The sequence below is a fragment of the Ornithorhynchus anatinus genome, chromosome 5, assembly GCF_004115215.2.
Source record: "Ornithorhynchus anatinus isolate Pmale09 chromosome 5, mOrnAna1.pri.v4, whole genome shotgun sequence".
Taxonomy (NCBI): domain Eukaryota; kingdom Metazoa; phylum Chordata; class Mammalia; order Monotremata; family Ornithorhynchidae; genus Ornithorhynchus; species Ornithorhynchus anatinus.
Window position 1 is genome coordinate 22,984,878 of NC_041732.1, and position 18,445 is coordinate 23,003,322.

Consider the following 18,445-nt stretch of genomic DNA (forward strand, 5'->3'; position numbering starts at 1 on the left):
AGGGCAGGGGGTTGCCCCTGCAGAAGCACCGGACTTGTTTTTGAAATGTTACATGTGTACAGTGGATCTGGACCCATTTTGATGTGTGCACAGCTGGATTCTTCACAGCCTGCAAATATGCAGGCTAATGATATTTAACATAATCATCTTTCACTAGATTCAGACAGAAGTAGGGGAGAGCAATTTTGGCTCGCAAATTTAAGGTGGATACTTGGGTACATATTCTATTTCTATATGACTTTCCTCCAGGTACATAGGTAAATTCACATCACATCCAGAAAAGAGCTAACTGAAGATGAGAAAAATCACAGCAAGTGCCTAATTTGGCACAGATGTTGTGGGTTAATGCTGGGCAAACTTCAAAGCATTTGAGGATTTTACATGCACATAGTGACTTGTTCATTCTTGCCCTGTGACCACCATCCTCAAGATTATGTAAAACACTATTTATTGAGGGTCTAGTATTTGGAGAGCATTGTACCATGCTTTCATGAGAATGACCACTGCCCTTAAATCTCGCATTCCAGTAGACATCAATCCATCAATCAGTGGCATGTATTGAGCGTTTATTGTATGCAGAGCACTATACTAAGCACTTGGAAGTAAAATACAATAGAGTTGGTAGAAGTGATCCCTACCATCAGTGAACCACCATGGTTTAGTGGAAACAGCATGGGCCTGAGAGTCATTCATTCATTCATTCAATAGTATTTATAGAGCGCTTAACTATGTGCAGAGCACTGTACTAAGCGCTTGGAATGTACAAATCAGTAACAGATAGAGACAGTCTCTGCATTTTGATGGGCTTACTGTCTAATCGGGGGAGCTGGACAGACAAGAACAATAGCAATAAATAGAATTAAGGGGATGAACATCTCATTAAAACAATAGCAGATAAATAGAATCAAGGCGATGTACATTTCATTAACAAAATAAGTCAGGGGATGTGAGTTCTAATTCTCGGCTCTGCCAGTTGCCTGCTGTTACTTGAGCATGTTTTCCCTGTGCCTCAATTTCCTCATCCATGAAATGGGGATTTCATTCATTCATTCATTCATTCATTCATTCATTCATTCAATCATATTTAGTGAGCGCTTACTGTGTGCAGAGCACCGTACTAAGTGCTTGGAAAGTACAATTCGGCAACATATAGAGACAATCCCTACCCCACAATGGGCTCACACTCTAGAAGGGGGGAGACAGACAACAAAACAAAACAACACAAGTAGATAGGCATCAATACCATAAAAACAGATAAATAGGATCATAGATCTATACACATCATTAATAAAATAAAATAATAAATATGTGCAAATATACACAAGTGCTGTGGGGAGGGGAAGGAGGTAGAGCAGAGGGAGGGATTAGGGGCAATGGGGAGGGGAGGAGGAGGAGAGGGAAATGGAGGGCTTAGTCTGGGAAGGCCTCCTGGAGGAGGTGAACTCTCAGTAGGGATTTGAAGAGGGGAAGAGAGTTAGTTTGGAGGATGTGAGGAGGGAGGGCATTCCAGGTCAGAGATAGGACATGGGCCAGTGGTCAGCAGCAGGACAGACGAGAACGAAGCACAGTGAGGAGGTTAGTGGCAGAGGAGCCGAGTGTGCGGGTTGGGCTGTATACGGAGAGAAGGGAGGTGAGGTAGGAGGGAGCAATGTGATGGAGAGCTTTGAAGCCAATAGTGAGGAGTTTTTTCTTCATGCGAAGGTTGATAGGCAACCTCTGGATATTTCTGAGGATTGGAGTGACATGCCCAGAGAGTTTCTGTAGAAAGATAATCTAGGCAGCGGAGTGAAGTATAGACTGAAGTGGGGAGAGAAAAGGGGAGAGATTTAAAATCTGTTCAGTCAATCATATTCAGTCATATTTATTAAGTAATTACTGTGTGCACAGCACTGTATTAAGCTCTTGGGAGAGTACAAAGTAACAACAAACACATTCCCTGACTTCAGTGAGCTCACAATCTAGAGGACTGTTCTCCATGTTATATATACTGTGAGCATCATGAGGGAAAGAGACTGTGTCTGACCTGGTTAACTAGTATCTGCCCTTGTGTTTAGAAACAGTGCTTGACACAAGAAGCACTTAACAAATACTTAACAATAAAAACCATGATGAAGATAATGCTGTTGATGATAATAGCAATGCAGAGGCATTGAATGAAAAGGTCCTTGCAGGTTCCTAGATGCCAGACTGAAGGCACTCAAATTTATGGATTCTTGGTGATTCTTCAACGTCCACACCACCTAGAGTGAGTACGAATTTCTAGATAAAACTGGTAAACCCAGAGGTGAAAGAAACTAAAACGATCAAGTGTTCATTACAAAATAGAGGATTTGGTTACCTGACTTTCAAGGTTCCCCTATGTGTCTTTTCTAACTGTTTTGTATATCCAATCCAGCCTGGTCAATGCTTCTATTCCTTGAATACTCTCTCAAGACTCTGGTCTCTGGAGTTATATTGTAAGCTGCATGTTTTTTCTGGTGAAATTTAGACAGCTACCCATGTGCTTACTTGTTCCCTTCAGAGACCCTTCAGTGACCCTAATTAACTAACCCTGTTAGCTGACCATGAACAGTATGGCATAGTGGCTAATAATGATGATGGTATTGTTAAATGCTTACTGTGTGTCAAGCAATGTTCTTACTGCTGGGGTAGATACAAGCTAATCAGGTTGGACACGGTCCCTGTCCCACATGGGACTCAGATCCTTAATTCCCACTTTACAGATAAGGTAACTGAGGCAGAGAAGTTAAGTGACTTGCCCAAAGTCACACAGCAGACAAATGGCAGAGGTGGGGTTACAATCCCAGTACTTCTGAATCCCAGGCTTGTGCTCTGTCCCCTAGGCCATGCTGTTTCTCATGCTGCTTCTAGAGCACGGGCTTAGGAGTCAGAAGGTTATGTGTTCTAATCATAGCTCCACCACTTCTCTGCAGTGTGACCTTGTGCAACTCAGTTCCCGGTGCCTCAGTTACTTCATCTGTAAAATGGGGATTGAGACTGTGAGCCCCACAGGTGACAAGGACTGTATCCAACCTTATTTGCCTTTATCCACTCCAGCTCTTAGTACAGTGCCTGGCACCTAATAGGCGCTTGGAAAATACCTGAGTTATTTTCATGATTGAAGGAGCTGTTGTCAGAGGCCTCCTTCCCCTTTCTTCTCTAGTTCCTATTTCTTCTTCTCCTTCTCTTTCTCCTCCTCTCAATACCAGTTGTCTCTAGTGGGGCTAACGGAGCACATGCCACACACAGCAGACACATGCGACATCATAAGCCGCTTATCCCCCTCCGTCACTGATGGACTGAGTCATGGCAACTGCTAGGGATGGGAAGGGCCAACCAGCCGGTGTGGTCAGATCAGTTAGAAATGAGCCCTGATCTGAAGTGGTAATGAGGCTTTTCTAACTACTCTGGAGCACACTGAACCACTTTAAGACTGACCATATGGCCCTATTTAACCAGAGCTGTCCCAGATTTTGGGAGATGATCCAGAGAATTAAAAAAAAATATGTGCATATACATGTTCCAGACCTGGGGGTGTCTAGAGTGAAGTGGACAGCCTACCTGCTCTTGGGCACTTGGATGGCCTAGCGAAAAGAACTTGGGGAAGAGAATTGGGAGACCTGGGTTCTTGGGCTGGCTCCCTCACTTTCCAGTTGGGTATCCTTGGGCAAGTCCCTTAAACTCTATATGCTTCAGTTTCCTCAATTGTAAAATGAATAATGATGATTATGGTATTTGTTAAGCGCTTACTATGTGTCAAGCACTGTCCTAAGTGGTGGATTAGATTCAAGTCATTTAGGTAAGCTATGGTCCCTGTCCCACATGGAGCTCACAGTTTAAATAGTAGGATACCAGATATTGATATGCTTCCTTTTTTCACCCATCCCTTAGTCCCTCAGCATTTATCTACGTATATATAATTTATTTATTTATTCATGTCTGTTTCCCCCTCTGGACTGTAAGCTTGTTTTGTTTTGGGCGGGGAATGTGTCTACCAACTCTGTTGTAGTGTATGTACTCTTCCAAGTGCTTAGTAGAGTGCTCTGCACACAGTAAACACTCAGTAAATATGATTGATTGATTGTTTGAATCCCCATTTTACAGATGAAGAAACTGAGGCACAGAGAAGTTAAGTGACTTGCACACAACAGTCAACTGGCAGAACCAGGTTTAGAAATCAGGCCCGCTGATCCCCCGGTCCTTGCTCTACCCACCAGGCAACACTGCTTTTCTGCAACACATGCCCTCCCTCTTAGGCAGGGGCCGGCCAATTTGTCCAATATGATTATCATGTATCTATCCCTGATCTTAGTGCAGTGCTAGGCACATAGTAAGCACTTAATGAAAGTCAATATTATTGCAATTCTCAAACTTCCTGCTTTGGTCTGGAATGTATGAAAATTTGCTAGACTAAATCCCACAGCTTTCTGAAACTAGTAGAGTGGCCTCCCCAACCCATACAGTCTCTGGACTGTAAGCTTCTTGTGGGCAGGGAATGTGCCTACCACTTCTGCTATACAGTACTCTCCTAAGTGCTTAGTATAGTGCTCTGCACACAGTAAGGGTTCAATAAATATGATTGACTGACTGATGTTTTCACATTCCCTGAGAGGGAGCAGGTTTGGAATTCTGTCAAAATGACACGGTTTTCAACAAAAGAAATATGGCCTACCTAATCATGGTACTGAAACTGGTCCTCACCAGTTTAAATTCCCCCATTCTGGAATATTCAACCAAACCTAGTCTCTAGAATTTCTTGGAAGCAGGATTGAAGAAAGGTTGTGAGATGTAGTTTCCTCCCACTTCCTCTTGATTTGTGTTGTCTGTTCTGAGTCATTCACAGCAGGATTTGGGATTTAATGATTCCGCATTGCAGGGTTGAGAAAGGGAGGCTCCCGGGGTATCTCTGGATTCCAATGAAGCTCTCCAATTTTCAGTCCTCCTAGGTCAGAGCTTGGGAAGTCCTTTAATTGCATTCTTTCAGGGGGGCCCTGGAAGTGAAGAGACACCTCTCAAGTCTCCAGTACAGCAGGCCTTCTGGGTCAGGGCCTCCAAAGGTTTTCAGTGGATTTCAATTACCTTCTTGTTAAACCTGAGCTGAGTGAGAAGATTGATCTGCACAGAGCTGGGCTTCACCTCTTTGTACTTTATAAGAGAGCACAGCAACTCAGCAAAGCAGGAAACATGGATTTCCATTGCTTACGTCATTAAGTCAGAATTGCCTCTTGCTGAAAATTCCGCCGGGTTGGTGTTTCAGGCTAACTTGTCTTCTCCATGGCAAGGGACAAATCAGGAAGCACAGGAGAGTGGGATCTTTTTCCAGTTTCCAAAGACAATCCCTTTGTAATGTTGACCTTCCGGCACTGTCTTGGATTTGCTAGATTGTTTCTGAACTTAGTGTCCAGTCTTTTCCAGATTTCTCTAAGACTAATAGAAACTTCTAATAAAATTAAATTAATAATAAAATTATTAGTAGTAGTAATAGTAATCATAATGATAACAATAATAATAGCATGGCCCAATCACTGTTCTAAGCAATGGGTAGATACAAAGTAATCAGGTTGGACACAGTCTCTGTCCCACATGGAGCTCATTGTCTAAATAGGAGGGAGTAGGAGTTAATCCACATTTTATGGATGAGGAAACTGAGGCACAAAGAAGGCAAGTGACCTGCCAGAGGTCACAGAGCAGATAAGTGGCAGAGGCAGGATTGGAAACCAGGTCCTCTGACTCTCAGAAATGCCCCTTTTCCACTAGACCACACTGCTTCCTGATTAAATTTATTAGGAAGCATAATTGTATAAATTACATTGTATTTAATTGTGTTTATTAGGCTTTGGGGGATGTACAGTAGAAGTAAATGACAAACTCTGCTCTCGAAGAGTGCACAATTTAAACAAGGAGACAGGGAAACATAAGGCAAATATATACAGTGGGAGCGAAAGAAAAATATATACACAATTGATAGGAGCTAAAGTCTGAAAAATGAAATAAATGAATAGGTGAATAAGTGGAGCACATAAATCACTGAATGCATACTGTGGAATTTAGTTTGGAAGTTGGCTTTGAATACGGACTGAGCTGAGGCCTGGTAGGTTTGAAGTAATAGAATCAGTAATTACTGAGTGCCTGTCTGGAGACATGTTCCCTGACCAAAGGGAGCTTACACTCTATTTGGGGAGGTAAATATAAAAATTATTGACAGGAGTAGGAATGGAGTGTACAGTTGAATAAAGATAAATGCAAGAGGGTCAAGGGTGGTTATAAATAAGTTCCTAAATGCTAGAAGTGACTGATGAGTTTATTGGGCTTGGAGTTCTGGGAAACAAATCAGGAAAGGCAGTGTGGGAAAGCTGTGTTCTGGTGCATCTGGGAAAGGAAGGAGTTCCAAGTTGGGGAAATAGGATGAGCCAGGAGTTGGAGGCGGGAGAAACACCTAGAAGATTGGCTTGGGAGTAGAAAAGAGAATGAGATGGGGCATGAATGTGAAGAAAGCAACTAATAAAGGTGGAGCAAATTGTCGGAGAGTCTTGCAGCTGGCTGGGAGGATTTCTGTCTAATGCTGGGAAACCTAGGGACCCAGGAGAGGACTTTGAAGAGCAGAGATGTAGGTTGGGGGTTGCTTAAAGAAGATGATCCAGGCAGCGGGGGAAAGGATATGGGAAATGGGAGGGAGACATGAAACTTGAGAGTGATGTAGTTGCTCTGGAGAGCCAGATGTTATGAACTGGAGGAAGTGGATAAAGATATATAAGAAAGAAAGAGCCGGTCTTGAAGCCCTTGGCTGGGAAATTTGGAATCTCTTCGAGAAAATCTGAGAACTCTTTTCTACGAGGGTGATGGGATTGAAATCTCAGACATTAGTAACAGCCTCATTAGCCTTATTAGCCTGGTTAGAATACCAGGATTTGAGGAGCAGCATGAACTAGTGGCAAGACCATGGGCCTGGGAGTCAGGGGACCTGGGTTCACTCGATTCAATCATATTTATTGAGTGTTTACTGTGTGCAAAGCACTGTACTAACCACTTGGGAGAGTACAGTATAACAACAGACATGTTCCCTTGCCAACAACACACTAATTCTAATTCTGGCTCCATCACTTGCCTACTCTGTGACCTTGGGCAAGTTACTTATCTTCTCTGTGCCTCAGTTTCCTCAGTGGTAAAAAATGAGGATTTAATCCCTGTTCTCCCTCCTATTTAGACTGTGAGCCCCGCATCGCACAAGGACTGTTTTCAGCATGATTATCTTGTATCTACTCCAGCACTTAGAACAGAGCTTGACAGAGAGTAAATACCACAATTATTATTATTATTTCAAGAAAAGGACATGAAAGCTTTGTGCTACTTAAATTCCCTTGGAATTCAGTGCCCAGATTTGAATGCAATGTTCCCTTTTTTTTCTCTTCTCCCCTCCACAGGGCTGATTGTCTACCTAGGAATGATGGCAGGAGCCTTCATCTGGGGCGGACTGGCAGATAAGTTGGGGAGGAAGAAAGTCCTCGGCATGTCTCTTGCCCTCAATGCTTCTTTCGCCTCCCTCTCCTCCTTCGTGCAAGAATACGGTTTCTTCCTCTTCTGCCGCCTCATCTCTGGCATAGGGTGGGTCTTCCCTTCTCCCTCCCCATCTCCCTCCAAAGGATCTCAGGAAGGTCAGAAAGAAAACCTACCCATCAGTTGGACTTCCAGGGGGAATCTGGGGGTGCGAGAGGGGACGAGGTTTGGGAGGGTCCACAGTGCACAGTTGAGTCACGAGTCAGCAGGATGAAAAAGGGAGACAGAGACAGACTTTAGGGGGAAAACTGATGAGTTGATGGGACTCAGTTTACAGACAGTAGCTGGGGGTAGCTGTGTTAAAGCAGTGAGCTACCCAGAGCCCCCTCTCTGCAATCCTTTACTCTGAAGAAAGCAACTCTGTACTAGAACTTTGGATCTCAGCTACAATTGTTGGGTCTGTGAAAAGTCTTAGTGGGTATTTCAGCCATTCTGGCTTACTCAGAAGATCACAGAACTGAATTAAAGTCCAAAAGAAGTAATCTCCGCTATGGAAGGTACTAAATCACCAGGGCCCCTCCTTCTTCTTGAGGGTTAATAATTAATAGTTATGGTATTTATTATGCACATACTATGTACCAAGCACTGTTCTAAGCACTGAGTTCTAAGGGTTCCGAGTCATAGAATGGGGAGTCATTTCCACTGCTTAAAAGTCTGATCCATAAGCGCTTAGTACAGTGCTCTGTACACAGTAAGTGCTCAATAAATACAAATGAATGAAATCCAGGACTCCTTCCTTAACTGTCAGGAGTGATGGTTTTCTGGACCAGGTAATTTAGTTCACCCTTTGGTCCCGGGTTTTGGAGACAATGTGCCTAATGTCTTAATGAAGCTGGGATAGGGCTCTGTATTAAACAGTGGTATTGTTTGAGCACTTATTTTGTGCAGAGCACTGTACTAAGTGCTTAAAAAAGTACCATACAACAGAGTTGGTAGACGTGATCCCTGCCCATAAGGACCTTACAGTCTACAGTCTAGTTCTCTATGCACACACCTATGGATGGATGGATGGATCTGGGAGAGGTTTTTTTTATGTTTTTTTTTTAAGGGCTTACTGTGTGCCAGGCACTGTATTTAGCCCTGGGGTTAATCAATTTGGACACAATCCATGTCCCGCATGGGGCTTACAGTTTATCCCTATTTTATAGATGCAGTAACTGAGGCCCAGAGAAGTGAAGTGACTTGCCCCAAGTCACACAGCAGACAAGTGGCAGAGCCAGGATTAGAACCCAAGTCCTTCTGATTTCCAGGCCTTGTGCCAGTCTAATCTCATAGACAGCAACCTTGGACTGTCCTCTCTGCTGCTTCTTTCTCCTCAGAATTGGAGGATCTCTCCCCGTCGTCTTTGCCTATTTCTCCGAATTTCTGTCTCGGGAGAAGAGAGGGGAACACCTCAGCTGGCTGTGCATGTTCTGGATGATTGGTGGCATCTATGCTTCAGCAACAGCTTGGAGCGTCATTCCACACTACGGTGAGTACTTGGGGCTCAGGCTTACGGTACTCTTGGGTGTTCGCCGAGTAACAAACCCCAAATCTACAGATAACAATAATGACTGTATTTCAGTAAATCCATCGATTGTATTTATTAAGCACTTTCTGTGTGCAGAGCACAGTACTAAGTGCTTGAAAACTAGGTGGAGGTGCTGGGTTTCAAATCCAGGACCTCACAGAGCAAGCATTCTACTGCTGAGCTTCATCCCTTATGGCATTTGTTAAGCGCTGACTATGTGCTCAGTGGCTCATCAATCAATTGCATTTACTGAGCATTTACTGTGTGCAGAGCACTGTTCCAAGCACTTGAGAGAATGCAATACTGTATTAAGTGCTGTAGTTGCTACAGGATAATCAGGTTGAACACAGTCCCTGTCCTACACGGGGTTCACAGTCTAAATAGGAGGGATAGAGATTGAATCCTTATTTTACAGATGAGGAAACTGAGGCACAGAGAAGCAGAGTGACTTGCCCAAGATGATACAACAGGCATGTGGCAGAGCCAGGATCAGAACCCAGGTCCTCTGATTCCCAGGCCCATATTCGTTCCACTGAGCCATCCTGCTTCCATTTTACATGTTGTAAAATCTTGTAATGTTTTAATGTTGCAAATTCTTGTACCCTCAGAAGCTGTTACACCTATCGCCATCTGATGTTTCCCATCATCCCTCTCTTCCTTAAACCAGGGGCAACTGAACAAAATTCTATTAAAAAAGCAAAGGGTCTCTGTGGAGGTTATATAAGATGTATTTTTGCCTTCTGGTCTTTATTTCTAGTAAACAGGAAGGTGGAGGGAAGGCAGTCTGATTATGAGATACACATGATAGCTTGACTGCAGTGGTTCAACTGACCCTTCAGAGAAATCAATATCTCTAATAGCTCTCTGGGAGGAGGGTGCCTGCTTGAGCATAACAGGAAGAAAACAGATAGAGCAGAAGTTCTAAATTTGTTTTTGGTTCCTCTAAGTATCACAAAGTAAGGAAATCAACCACCTGATCTTGATCTCTTGATAGAAATCTGTGCTTACTTGACTCTGGAGGGATGTGATCAGCTTCCTCTGAGAAGCGGCATTTTCCAATGGAAAGATTTTGTTAATGAGATGTACATCACCTTGATTCTATTTATTTGCTATTGTTTTAATGAGATGTTCTTCCCCTTGATTCTATTTATTGCCATTGTTCTTGTCTGTCTGTCTTCCCCGATTAGACTGTAAGCTCGTCAAAGGGCAGGGACTGTCTCTATCTGTTATCGATTTGTATATTCCAAGCGCTTAGTACAGTGCTCTGCACATAGTAAGCGCTCAATAAATACTATTGAATGAATGAATGAACGGGAGTCAGTGGAACAGATCTCGGCTCTCTGTGCTATGTGACCGTGGGGCAAGTCACTTAACTTCTCTGGGCCTTAGTTTTTCTCATCTGTAAAATGAGAATTGAATACATGTTTTTCCCATGTTGGAAAGGGATTTAGTCAGACCTGATAATCTTGTACCTAACCCAGGGGTTTAATTCAGTGCTTGGCACATAGTAAGTGCTTAACAAATACAGTTATTCTTCTATATGCTGTGGTTTTTCCCCGTTAATTATCCTTAACTTGTCTCTTTCTTTGCTGTTTCTTCTTTCCCCTCTCCTAATAATGGAGACATATTGAGAGATAACTTTTGAGCCAGCTGGAAGTTTAGAAATTTTGGTCTATAGTACCCAGTGTTTTAATCAAGATAAATTCTGTGTATTCAGTCCTGTTTCTTTTCCAGACGGTACTGGGAAGTCTTTTTTTTTTTTCCCCTCAACTTCAGTCTTGACTTTCTTTCCCTTCACAAGGAGAAATTCATTTTTTATGCGTGGAAGTTGAAGTTGCTGATCACTGTACTAAGTGCTTGGGAGACTTCAATAAAATAGAGTTGGTAGATATATGCTCCCTGCTTACAATGAGTTTATGGTCTAGGTGTTCATTATTATCTTTAACATCCCAGCTCTGCCACTTAATAATAATGATGGTATTTGTTAAGTGCTTACTATGGCCCAAGCAATGTTCTAAGTACTGGGGTAGATACAAGGTTATCAGGTTGTCCCACATGGGGCTCACAGTCTTAATCCCCATTTTACAGATGAGGTAACTGAGGCACAGAGAGGTTAAGTGATTTGCCCAATGTCACATAGCAGACAAGGGGCGGAGCTGGGATTAGAACCCATGACCTCTGACTCCCAAGTCCGTACTTTTTCCACTAAGCCACTCTGCTTCACTTCTGCTGTGTGACCTTGGATAAATCATTTCACTTCTCTGTGCCTCAGTTACATCATCTGTAAAATGGGGATTAAGACTGTGAGCCCCATGTGGGACAGGAACCCTGTCCAACCTGATTACCTTGTAACTACCCGAGCGCCTAGAACAGTGCTTGGCACACAGCGTGTGTTTAGCAAATATTATTATCATTATTATTACCTTTGGGTCTTTACTGGCCAGCTCAGAAATGCGTTGAGCTTTCCCAGGCAAAGACAAGAGTCTTTCTTGAGGCAAAGGGCAATCTTTTTGTGTACACAGTATGCATTGCAGTATACCAACACCACTGTTGTAATCATCATTATCAATGGTTTTTATTGAACATTTACTTTGTGCTTGGGATAGTACAACAGAATGCACATCACAAAGAGGCCTTTTCATCCTTGTCATCCCAGGATGGAATCATACTATCAGTAGCCCCATTTTCAAATGTGAAACCAACCATAAACATATTTGTGTATTTTTCATTATTTGTTCTTGCATTCATTCATTCATTCATTCATTCATATTTATTGAGCTCTTTTTAATGTTGGTATTTGTTAAGCGCTTACTATGTGCCGAGCACTGTTCTAAGCGCTGGGGTAGACACAGGGGAATCAGGTTGTCCCACGTGGGGCTCACAGTCTTAATCCCCATTTTACAGATGAGGGAACTGAGGCACCGAGAAGTTAAGTGACTTGCCCAAAGTCACACAGCTGGCAAGTGGCAGAGCTGGGGTTGTATGTAGAGCACTGTACAAAGCACTTGGGAGAGTACAGTATAACAATAAACAGACACATTCCCTGCACACAACAAGCTTACAGTCTAGAGGGGAAGAGAGATACTAATAGAAATAAATCAATTATAGATATATACATAAGAGTCGTGGGGCTGGCAGTGGAGTTGAATAAAAGGAGCAATGCTTAGTCACCTTTCATACACCTAGATGATGGATCCCTAAAGTTATTGTCCCTCAGTGTATCTGTGAGATTTGGACCTACTTAATAATAATAATAATAGTATTTGTTGAGTGCTTACTATGTGCCAAGCACTGTTCTAAGCACTAGGGCAGATACAAGGTAATCAGGTTGTCCCACATGGGGTCACAGTCAATCCCCCTTTTACAGATTAGGTAAGTGGGGCACAGAGAAGTTAAGTGACTTGCCCAAAGTCACACAGCTGATATGTAGCAGAGCGGGGATTAGAACCCATGACCTCTGACTCCCAAGCCCATGCTCTTTCTCTAAGCCATACTACTTCCAAAGACCCCTCCAACTCCTCAAACAATTTCATCAGCCTCATCTTTGAGTTCTGTTCAGTCATCAAAGGGCAGAAACAGATGGCTAAAAATGAGCTTGGGAACTAATCAGCTCAACAACCAATCGATCAGTTGACGGTATTGACTGACCGCTCTGCACCATAGTAAAAACTTGGGAAAGTACAATACAACGGAGTTGAAAGACATGATTCCCGTCCCTCAAGGAGCTTACAGTCTATGGTATTGTTTGAAGTCATACTCACAGCAACACACAATTTTCTGCATAGGACATAAAAGGAGAATAGATAGAAACAGTTGAGCAGAATAAAGAAACACAAGAATAAAGAGGTGAGGACCCAATAAATGCTTCAAGGACATAGTACAGAACAGTCTCAAATAGTGCCTCCCTGTTGCTAGACCACTGCGAAAAACAAAATAGTCTAATGGGCAACACTGAGAGTGAGGTAGCTCTCCTCAAGCAAAGCCTTTGAGTAGACTGGGAGAGCAAGAGGCCGACTAGAAAGTAGAGCCAGGTTCTGAACCTAGATCGTAAGCTCCTTGTGGACAGGGACCATGTCTACCAACTCTGTTGTATTTTGCTCTCATAAACACTTAGTGCTCTGGGCACAGTAAGCACTCAGTAAATACTATTGACCGATCAGTATATTAGTGTAGTAGGAGTCAGTGCAGCAAGAAAAAAGCTAACTTTGAATGTATACAATGAGGAAGAAAGTGTCCCTTACAGATCAGTCATTTTTGGTTGCATTTGCTTGCCTGGATAAATCATTACCACCAGGTAAACGCTAAGTGAGTCAATTTGGGTTATCAAATTCAGGATTTGGTCCAAAAAGTAGAGTTGATTTGTCGATCCTTTGAACAAGAGTCTTCCAATAGTCTCCCCATTGAGGGATTTGACCTTCGGTCCACACTGCTGAGACCCTCCTCACTGAACCAGTTGGATGAGCTAGCGTGGCTCAGTGAAAAGAGCCTGGGCTTGGGAGTCAGAGGTCATGGGTTCGAATCCCGGCTCTGCCACTCGTCAGCTGTGTGACTGTGGGCAAGTCACTTAACTTCTCTGTGCCTCAGTTACCTCATCTGTAAAATGGGGATTAAGATTGTGAGCCTCACGTGGGACAACCTGATTACCCTGTGTCTACCCCAGCGCTTAGAACAGTGCTCTGCACATAGTAAGCGCTTAACAAATACCAACATTATTATTATTATTATTATTATTAGCTCTTCATGGTTTAAGCACCAGGAATTTGCAGGGTGTTAAAGTGAGGACAGGGGCCAATGGACGTCATGCTTATTCTGTGGCTGTACATCCCCAACAAACAATAACTCATGAGATTAAGCTGACCAAGAAATCTCTGCATTACATATTTAATATCTTAAAGGCCACTGACCCTCTTAGAATTTTGCAGTGGTTGTATTACTTGGGGTACTCATTCAGCTTATTCAGCATTTAGCCAAGGCCAAGGAGTGCTTCAGTTATTAGTTCGTTTTGATCACATTTTGCTGATGCTTAACAATAATGAAAAACAGTGGACTTGTGTTCACAGTTATTGCTTAATTCTGACTCTTTTACTGGAGAATGATTCAAGGAGTGGGAGGAAAGGGAGCGGTAAGGATCTGGGACCTCAGAGATTTTAGTTCAATTTGCCAAATTCTCTAGAGCTACACACTGCAGAATTTTTTATTTTATTTTCTGTTAATAATAATTAATAAGTACGGTATTTGTTAAGCACTTACTCTGTGCCAAGTTACTGTTCTAAGCGCTTTGATAGAAACCAGAAACAGTACAGCATAATGGATAGAGCACAAGCCTGGGAATCAAAAAGTCATAAATTCTAATCCAGGCTCTGCCATTTGTCTGCTGTATGACCTTGGGCAACTCATTCACTTCTCTGTGCCTCAGTTTCCTCTCCTGTAAAATGAGGATTGAGACTGTGGGCCCCACGTGGGACAGGGACTGTGTCCAACCTGATTTGCTGGTATTTACCCCAGTGCTTAGTAAGTGCATGGCACATCATAAGCGCTTAACAAATACCATAATTGTTATTATTATTATTATTAAGGGAAACAGCATCACTCACATGATCTCTTATCCTTGTCGATCAGGTTCCTACTGGAGCCAACTACAACAGATAGTGGCAAAAGCACGGGCTTGGGAGTCAGAGGACGTGGGTTCTAATCCCAGCTCCACCACTTGTCTGTTGTGCGACTTTAGGCAAATCACTTAACTTCTCTGTGCCTCAGTTACCTTATCTATAAAATGCAGATTAAGACTGTGAGCCCCACATGGGATGATCTGATTGCCTTGTATCTATCCCAGTGCTTAGAACCTTGCTTGGCACAGAGTAAGTGTTTAACAAATAACATTATTATTATTATTATTATATTATTCAGCAGGCAAGGAGGAGACATATTGCGAAGTTCGTGCAAGGGTTTTATTTGGCGAAGACCTATTTGCAGCCAAAGTGAGTGCAGCATTGTGCCAAAGCCAAAGCTCCGTGGCCCAGGAGATGGTTGCCTTGGAAGCCTCTGAAGTCTTTGCCACTTATGTTAGCTATTTTTCAGGATTTCTGCTGGACCCCACCAATCCCTGTTGAGTCAGTCCACTTTAAGGAGAGCCCTGCCTGGTTCTTCGGTCAGCAAACATCACTACTGACTGCATACCCCACATAGGCAGAACTGGGCAAGAATATAGCTCCCCTTTGTTCCAGAGCAGCGTTCTTTCCCCTGGGCCAATAGCAACTGGAGAAATAAGCATTTAATTAATTTTTGTTGCTTTTTAAAAATATTTGTTAAGGGCTATGTGCCAAGCACTGTACTAAGCGCTGGGGTAGATTCAAGTGAATCATATCCCACATGAGCCTCACACTCTTAAACCCCATTTTACAGAGTTAACTGAGGTATGGAGAAGTGAAGTGACTTGCCCAAGGTCAAACAGCAGACAAGTGGCAGAGCAAGATTAGAACTCAGCGTGGCTCAGTGGAAACAGCACGGGCTTTGGAGTCAGAGGTCATGAGTTTGAACCCCAGCTCTGCCACTTGTCAGCTGTGTGACTGTGGGCAAGTCACTTAACCTCTCTGTGCCTCAGTTACCTCATCTGCAAAATGGGGATTAAGACTGTGAGCCCCACGTGGGACAACCTGATTCCCCTATGTCTACCCCAGCGCTTAGAACAGTGCTCTGCACATAGTAAGTGCTTAACAAATACCAACATTATTAGAGAAGCAGCGTGGCTCAGTGGAAAGAGCACGGGCTTTGGAGTCAGGGCTCATGAGTTTGAATCCCAGCTCTGCCACTTGTCGGCTGTGTGACTGTGGGCAAGTCACTTAACTTCTCTGTGCCTCAGTTCCCTCATCTGTAAAATGGGGATTAAGACTGTGAGCCCCACGTGGGACAACCTGATTCCCCTATGTCTACCCCAGCGCTTAGAACAGTGCTTGGCACATAGTAAGCGCTTAACAAATACCAACATTATTATTATTATTAACTCAGGTCCTTCTTATATCCAGGCCCATGCTTTATCCACTAGGCCATGAGACTTTGTTTTGCTGAAAGGACATTCCTCAGACTCTATGGTTTTTATTTTAGTGGTATTTGTAAAGTGCTTACTTTGTTGCAGGCACTGTACTAAGTTCTGGGTTAGATCTGAGATCGGTTGAAGACAGTGTCTGTCTGGCATGGGGCTCTTGGTCTAAGTCAGAGGGAGCAGGATTTAATCCCCATTTTACAGATGCGGTAACTGAGGCACAGAGAAGTTAAATGACTTGCCCAAAGTCACAACAGACAAGTGATGGAGCTAGGATTAAAACCCAGATCCTCTGACTCCCCGGCTCAGGCTCCTTTCACTAGACCACACTGCTTTTCTACTGAGGGCAGTGAGATTGAACTGGTGTCCAATCCTTTAATCCATTCATCATTCTTTCAATTAATTGTAATTATTGAGCACTTCTAGTATGCAGAGAACTGAACTCAGCACTTGGGAAAGTTCAATCCAACAGAGTTGGTAGAAACGTTCCCTGCCCCCAAAGAGTTTACAGTCTAGAGGGAGAGTCAGACATTAAAAAAAATTATGGGTATATATTTTTACCCTCTCTCCCTCCACCTCCAACACAGCTGTTCCGTGCTTGCAAAGGCCATCTGTGTTCAGAGAAGAAATCTTTGATCCTGGGTGAGATGGTCTCTCAACATTTTGGTTTGTTCTGTTCATAGGCTGGGGCTTCAGCATGGGAACCAATTACCATTTCCACAGCTGGAGGGTGTTTGTGATCATCTGTGCTCTCCCATGCCTTGCTTCCATGGTGGCCCTGAACTTCATGCCTGAGAGTCCCCGGTTTTTACTCGAGGTGAGTGAATGTCAGATCATTTATTTTATATTTTTAATGGCATTTGTTAAGTGCTTACTGTGTGCCAGGCACTGTTCTAAGCGCTGGGGTAGATACTAGCTAGTCAGGTTGGACACAATCCATGTCCCACATGGGGCTCATAGTCTTAATCCCTCTTTTACAGATGAAGTAACTGAGGCCCAGAGAAGTGAAGTGACTTTCCCAAGGTTACACAACAGACAAGTGGAGGAAATGGAATTAGAACCCAGGTCCTTCTGACTCCCAGGCCCATGCTCTATCCACTTAGGCCATGCTGCTTCTAGGCCATTACTTCCATTGCCTAGTGGATAGATCCCAGGCCTGGGAGTTAGAAGAATCCACGTTCTAGTTCCACCTCTGCCACTTGTCTGCTGTGTGATCATGGCAAGTCACTTCACTTCTCTGGGCCTCAGTTATATTATCTGTAAAATGGGGATGAAGACTGTGTCCAATCCAATTTGTAACTACCCCAGTGCTTAGTACACCACCTGGCATGTAGTAAGTGCTTCACAAATGCCACAATTGTTTTTGTTATTATTATGAGTTTGGAGAAGGCATGTATATTTCATAGTGGATTCCCAGGAGAATAAGTCCAATATTTAGCAATTATAGGTTACCCTAGTAAGATTGAAGCATTACAGTGGGGTAAACTAATGCTTAAAGGCACACTTACTCGAGGGAACAATGGGTCAGAGGCTTGTTCATGGAGAGAAAGTGAGACCCATCTTGTAACAGGCCATTTCTAATCCACCTTCCTATTCCCATCCCCCTTATGCCCCAGTAGCAGTCATAATAAACAGAAAGCAGAGTGATATTTCACAGTTGATTGGGGATACTCTTCTTCATTTTCCCAGACAGGTAAACATGATGAAGCTTGGATGATCCTCAAGCAGGTTCATGACACTAATATGAGGGCCAAAGGTGAGCCAGAGAAAGTATTCACGGTAAGTGCACTGAACCCAAGCAGAAGACAAGACTTGGCTTTTTTTTTTTTTTGTAGTATTTGTTAATCACTTACTATGTACCAGGGACTGTACTAAACACTGGGGTAGATATGTGCTAATCAGATAATACCCAATCCATGTCCCACATAGGGCTCACAGTCCTAAAGTCTTAAAGCCCGTATCCTTGGGATTTTCCTTGATTCCTCGCTCTCGCTCAACCCACATATTAAATCTATTACTAAATCCATATTCACAACAACACCGAAATCTGTGATTTCCTCTCCATCCCAACTGCTACATTCACTTCTCCTATCCTGCCTTTTACTCTGCTGCCCAGATCACTTTTCTACGAAAACGTTCAGGCCATGTTTCCCCATTCCTCAAGAACCTCCACTCATTGCCCATTCACCTCGGCATCAAAAAAACCCTCCTGACCATTGACTTCAAAGCATTCAATCACCCTGCCCCCTCCTACCTCTCCTTACTACTCTCTGACTACATCCCAACCCACACTTTGCTCCTCTAATGCTAACCTTCTCGCTGTACCTCAGTCTCGTCTATCT

The 18,445-nt window shown here is 43.3% G+C and overlaps 1 protein-coding gene across 2 annotated transcripts in view; it reads left to right on the forward strand.

The window, feature by feature from the left end:
- The window catches only part of SV2B (synaptic vesicle glycoprotein 2B), a 156,230-nt gene that overhangs the window by 115,093 nt on the left and 22,692 nt on the right, over nucleotides 1-18,445 (forward strand). For both annotated transcript variants that reach the window (XM_016227892.3, XM_001508186.6), the window contains 4 exons: nucleotides 7,422-7,602; nucleotides 8,874-9,025; nucleotides 16,787-16,920; nucleotides 17,793-17,882. In XM_016227892.3, the coding sequence (XP_016083378.1) occupies nucleotides 7,422-7,602; nucleotides 8,874-9,025; nucleotides 16,787-16,920; nucleotides 17,793-17,882 (557 nt within the window). The remainder of the gene's footprint in view (nucleotides 1-7,421; nucleotides 7,603-8,873; nucleotides 9,026-16,786; nucleotides 16,921-17,792; nucleotides 17,883-18,445) is intronic.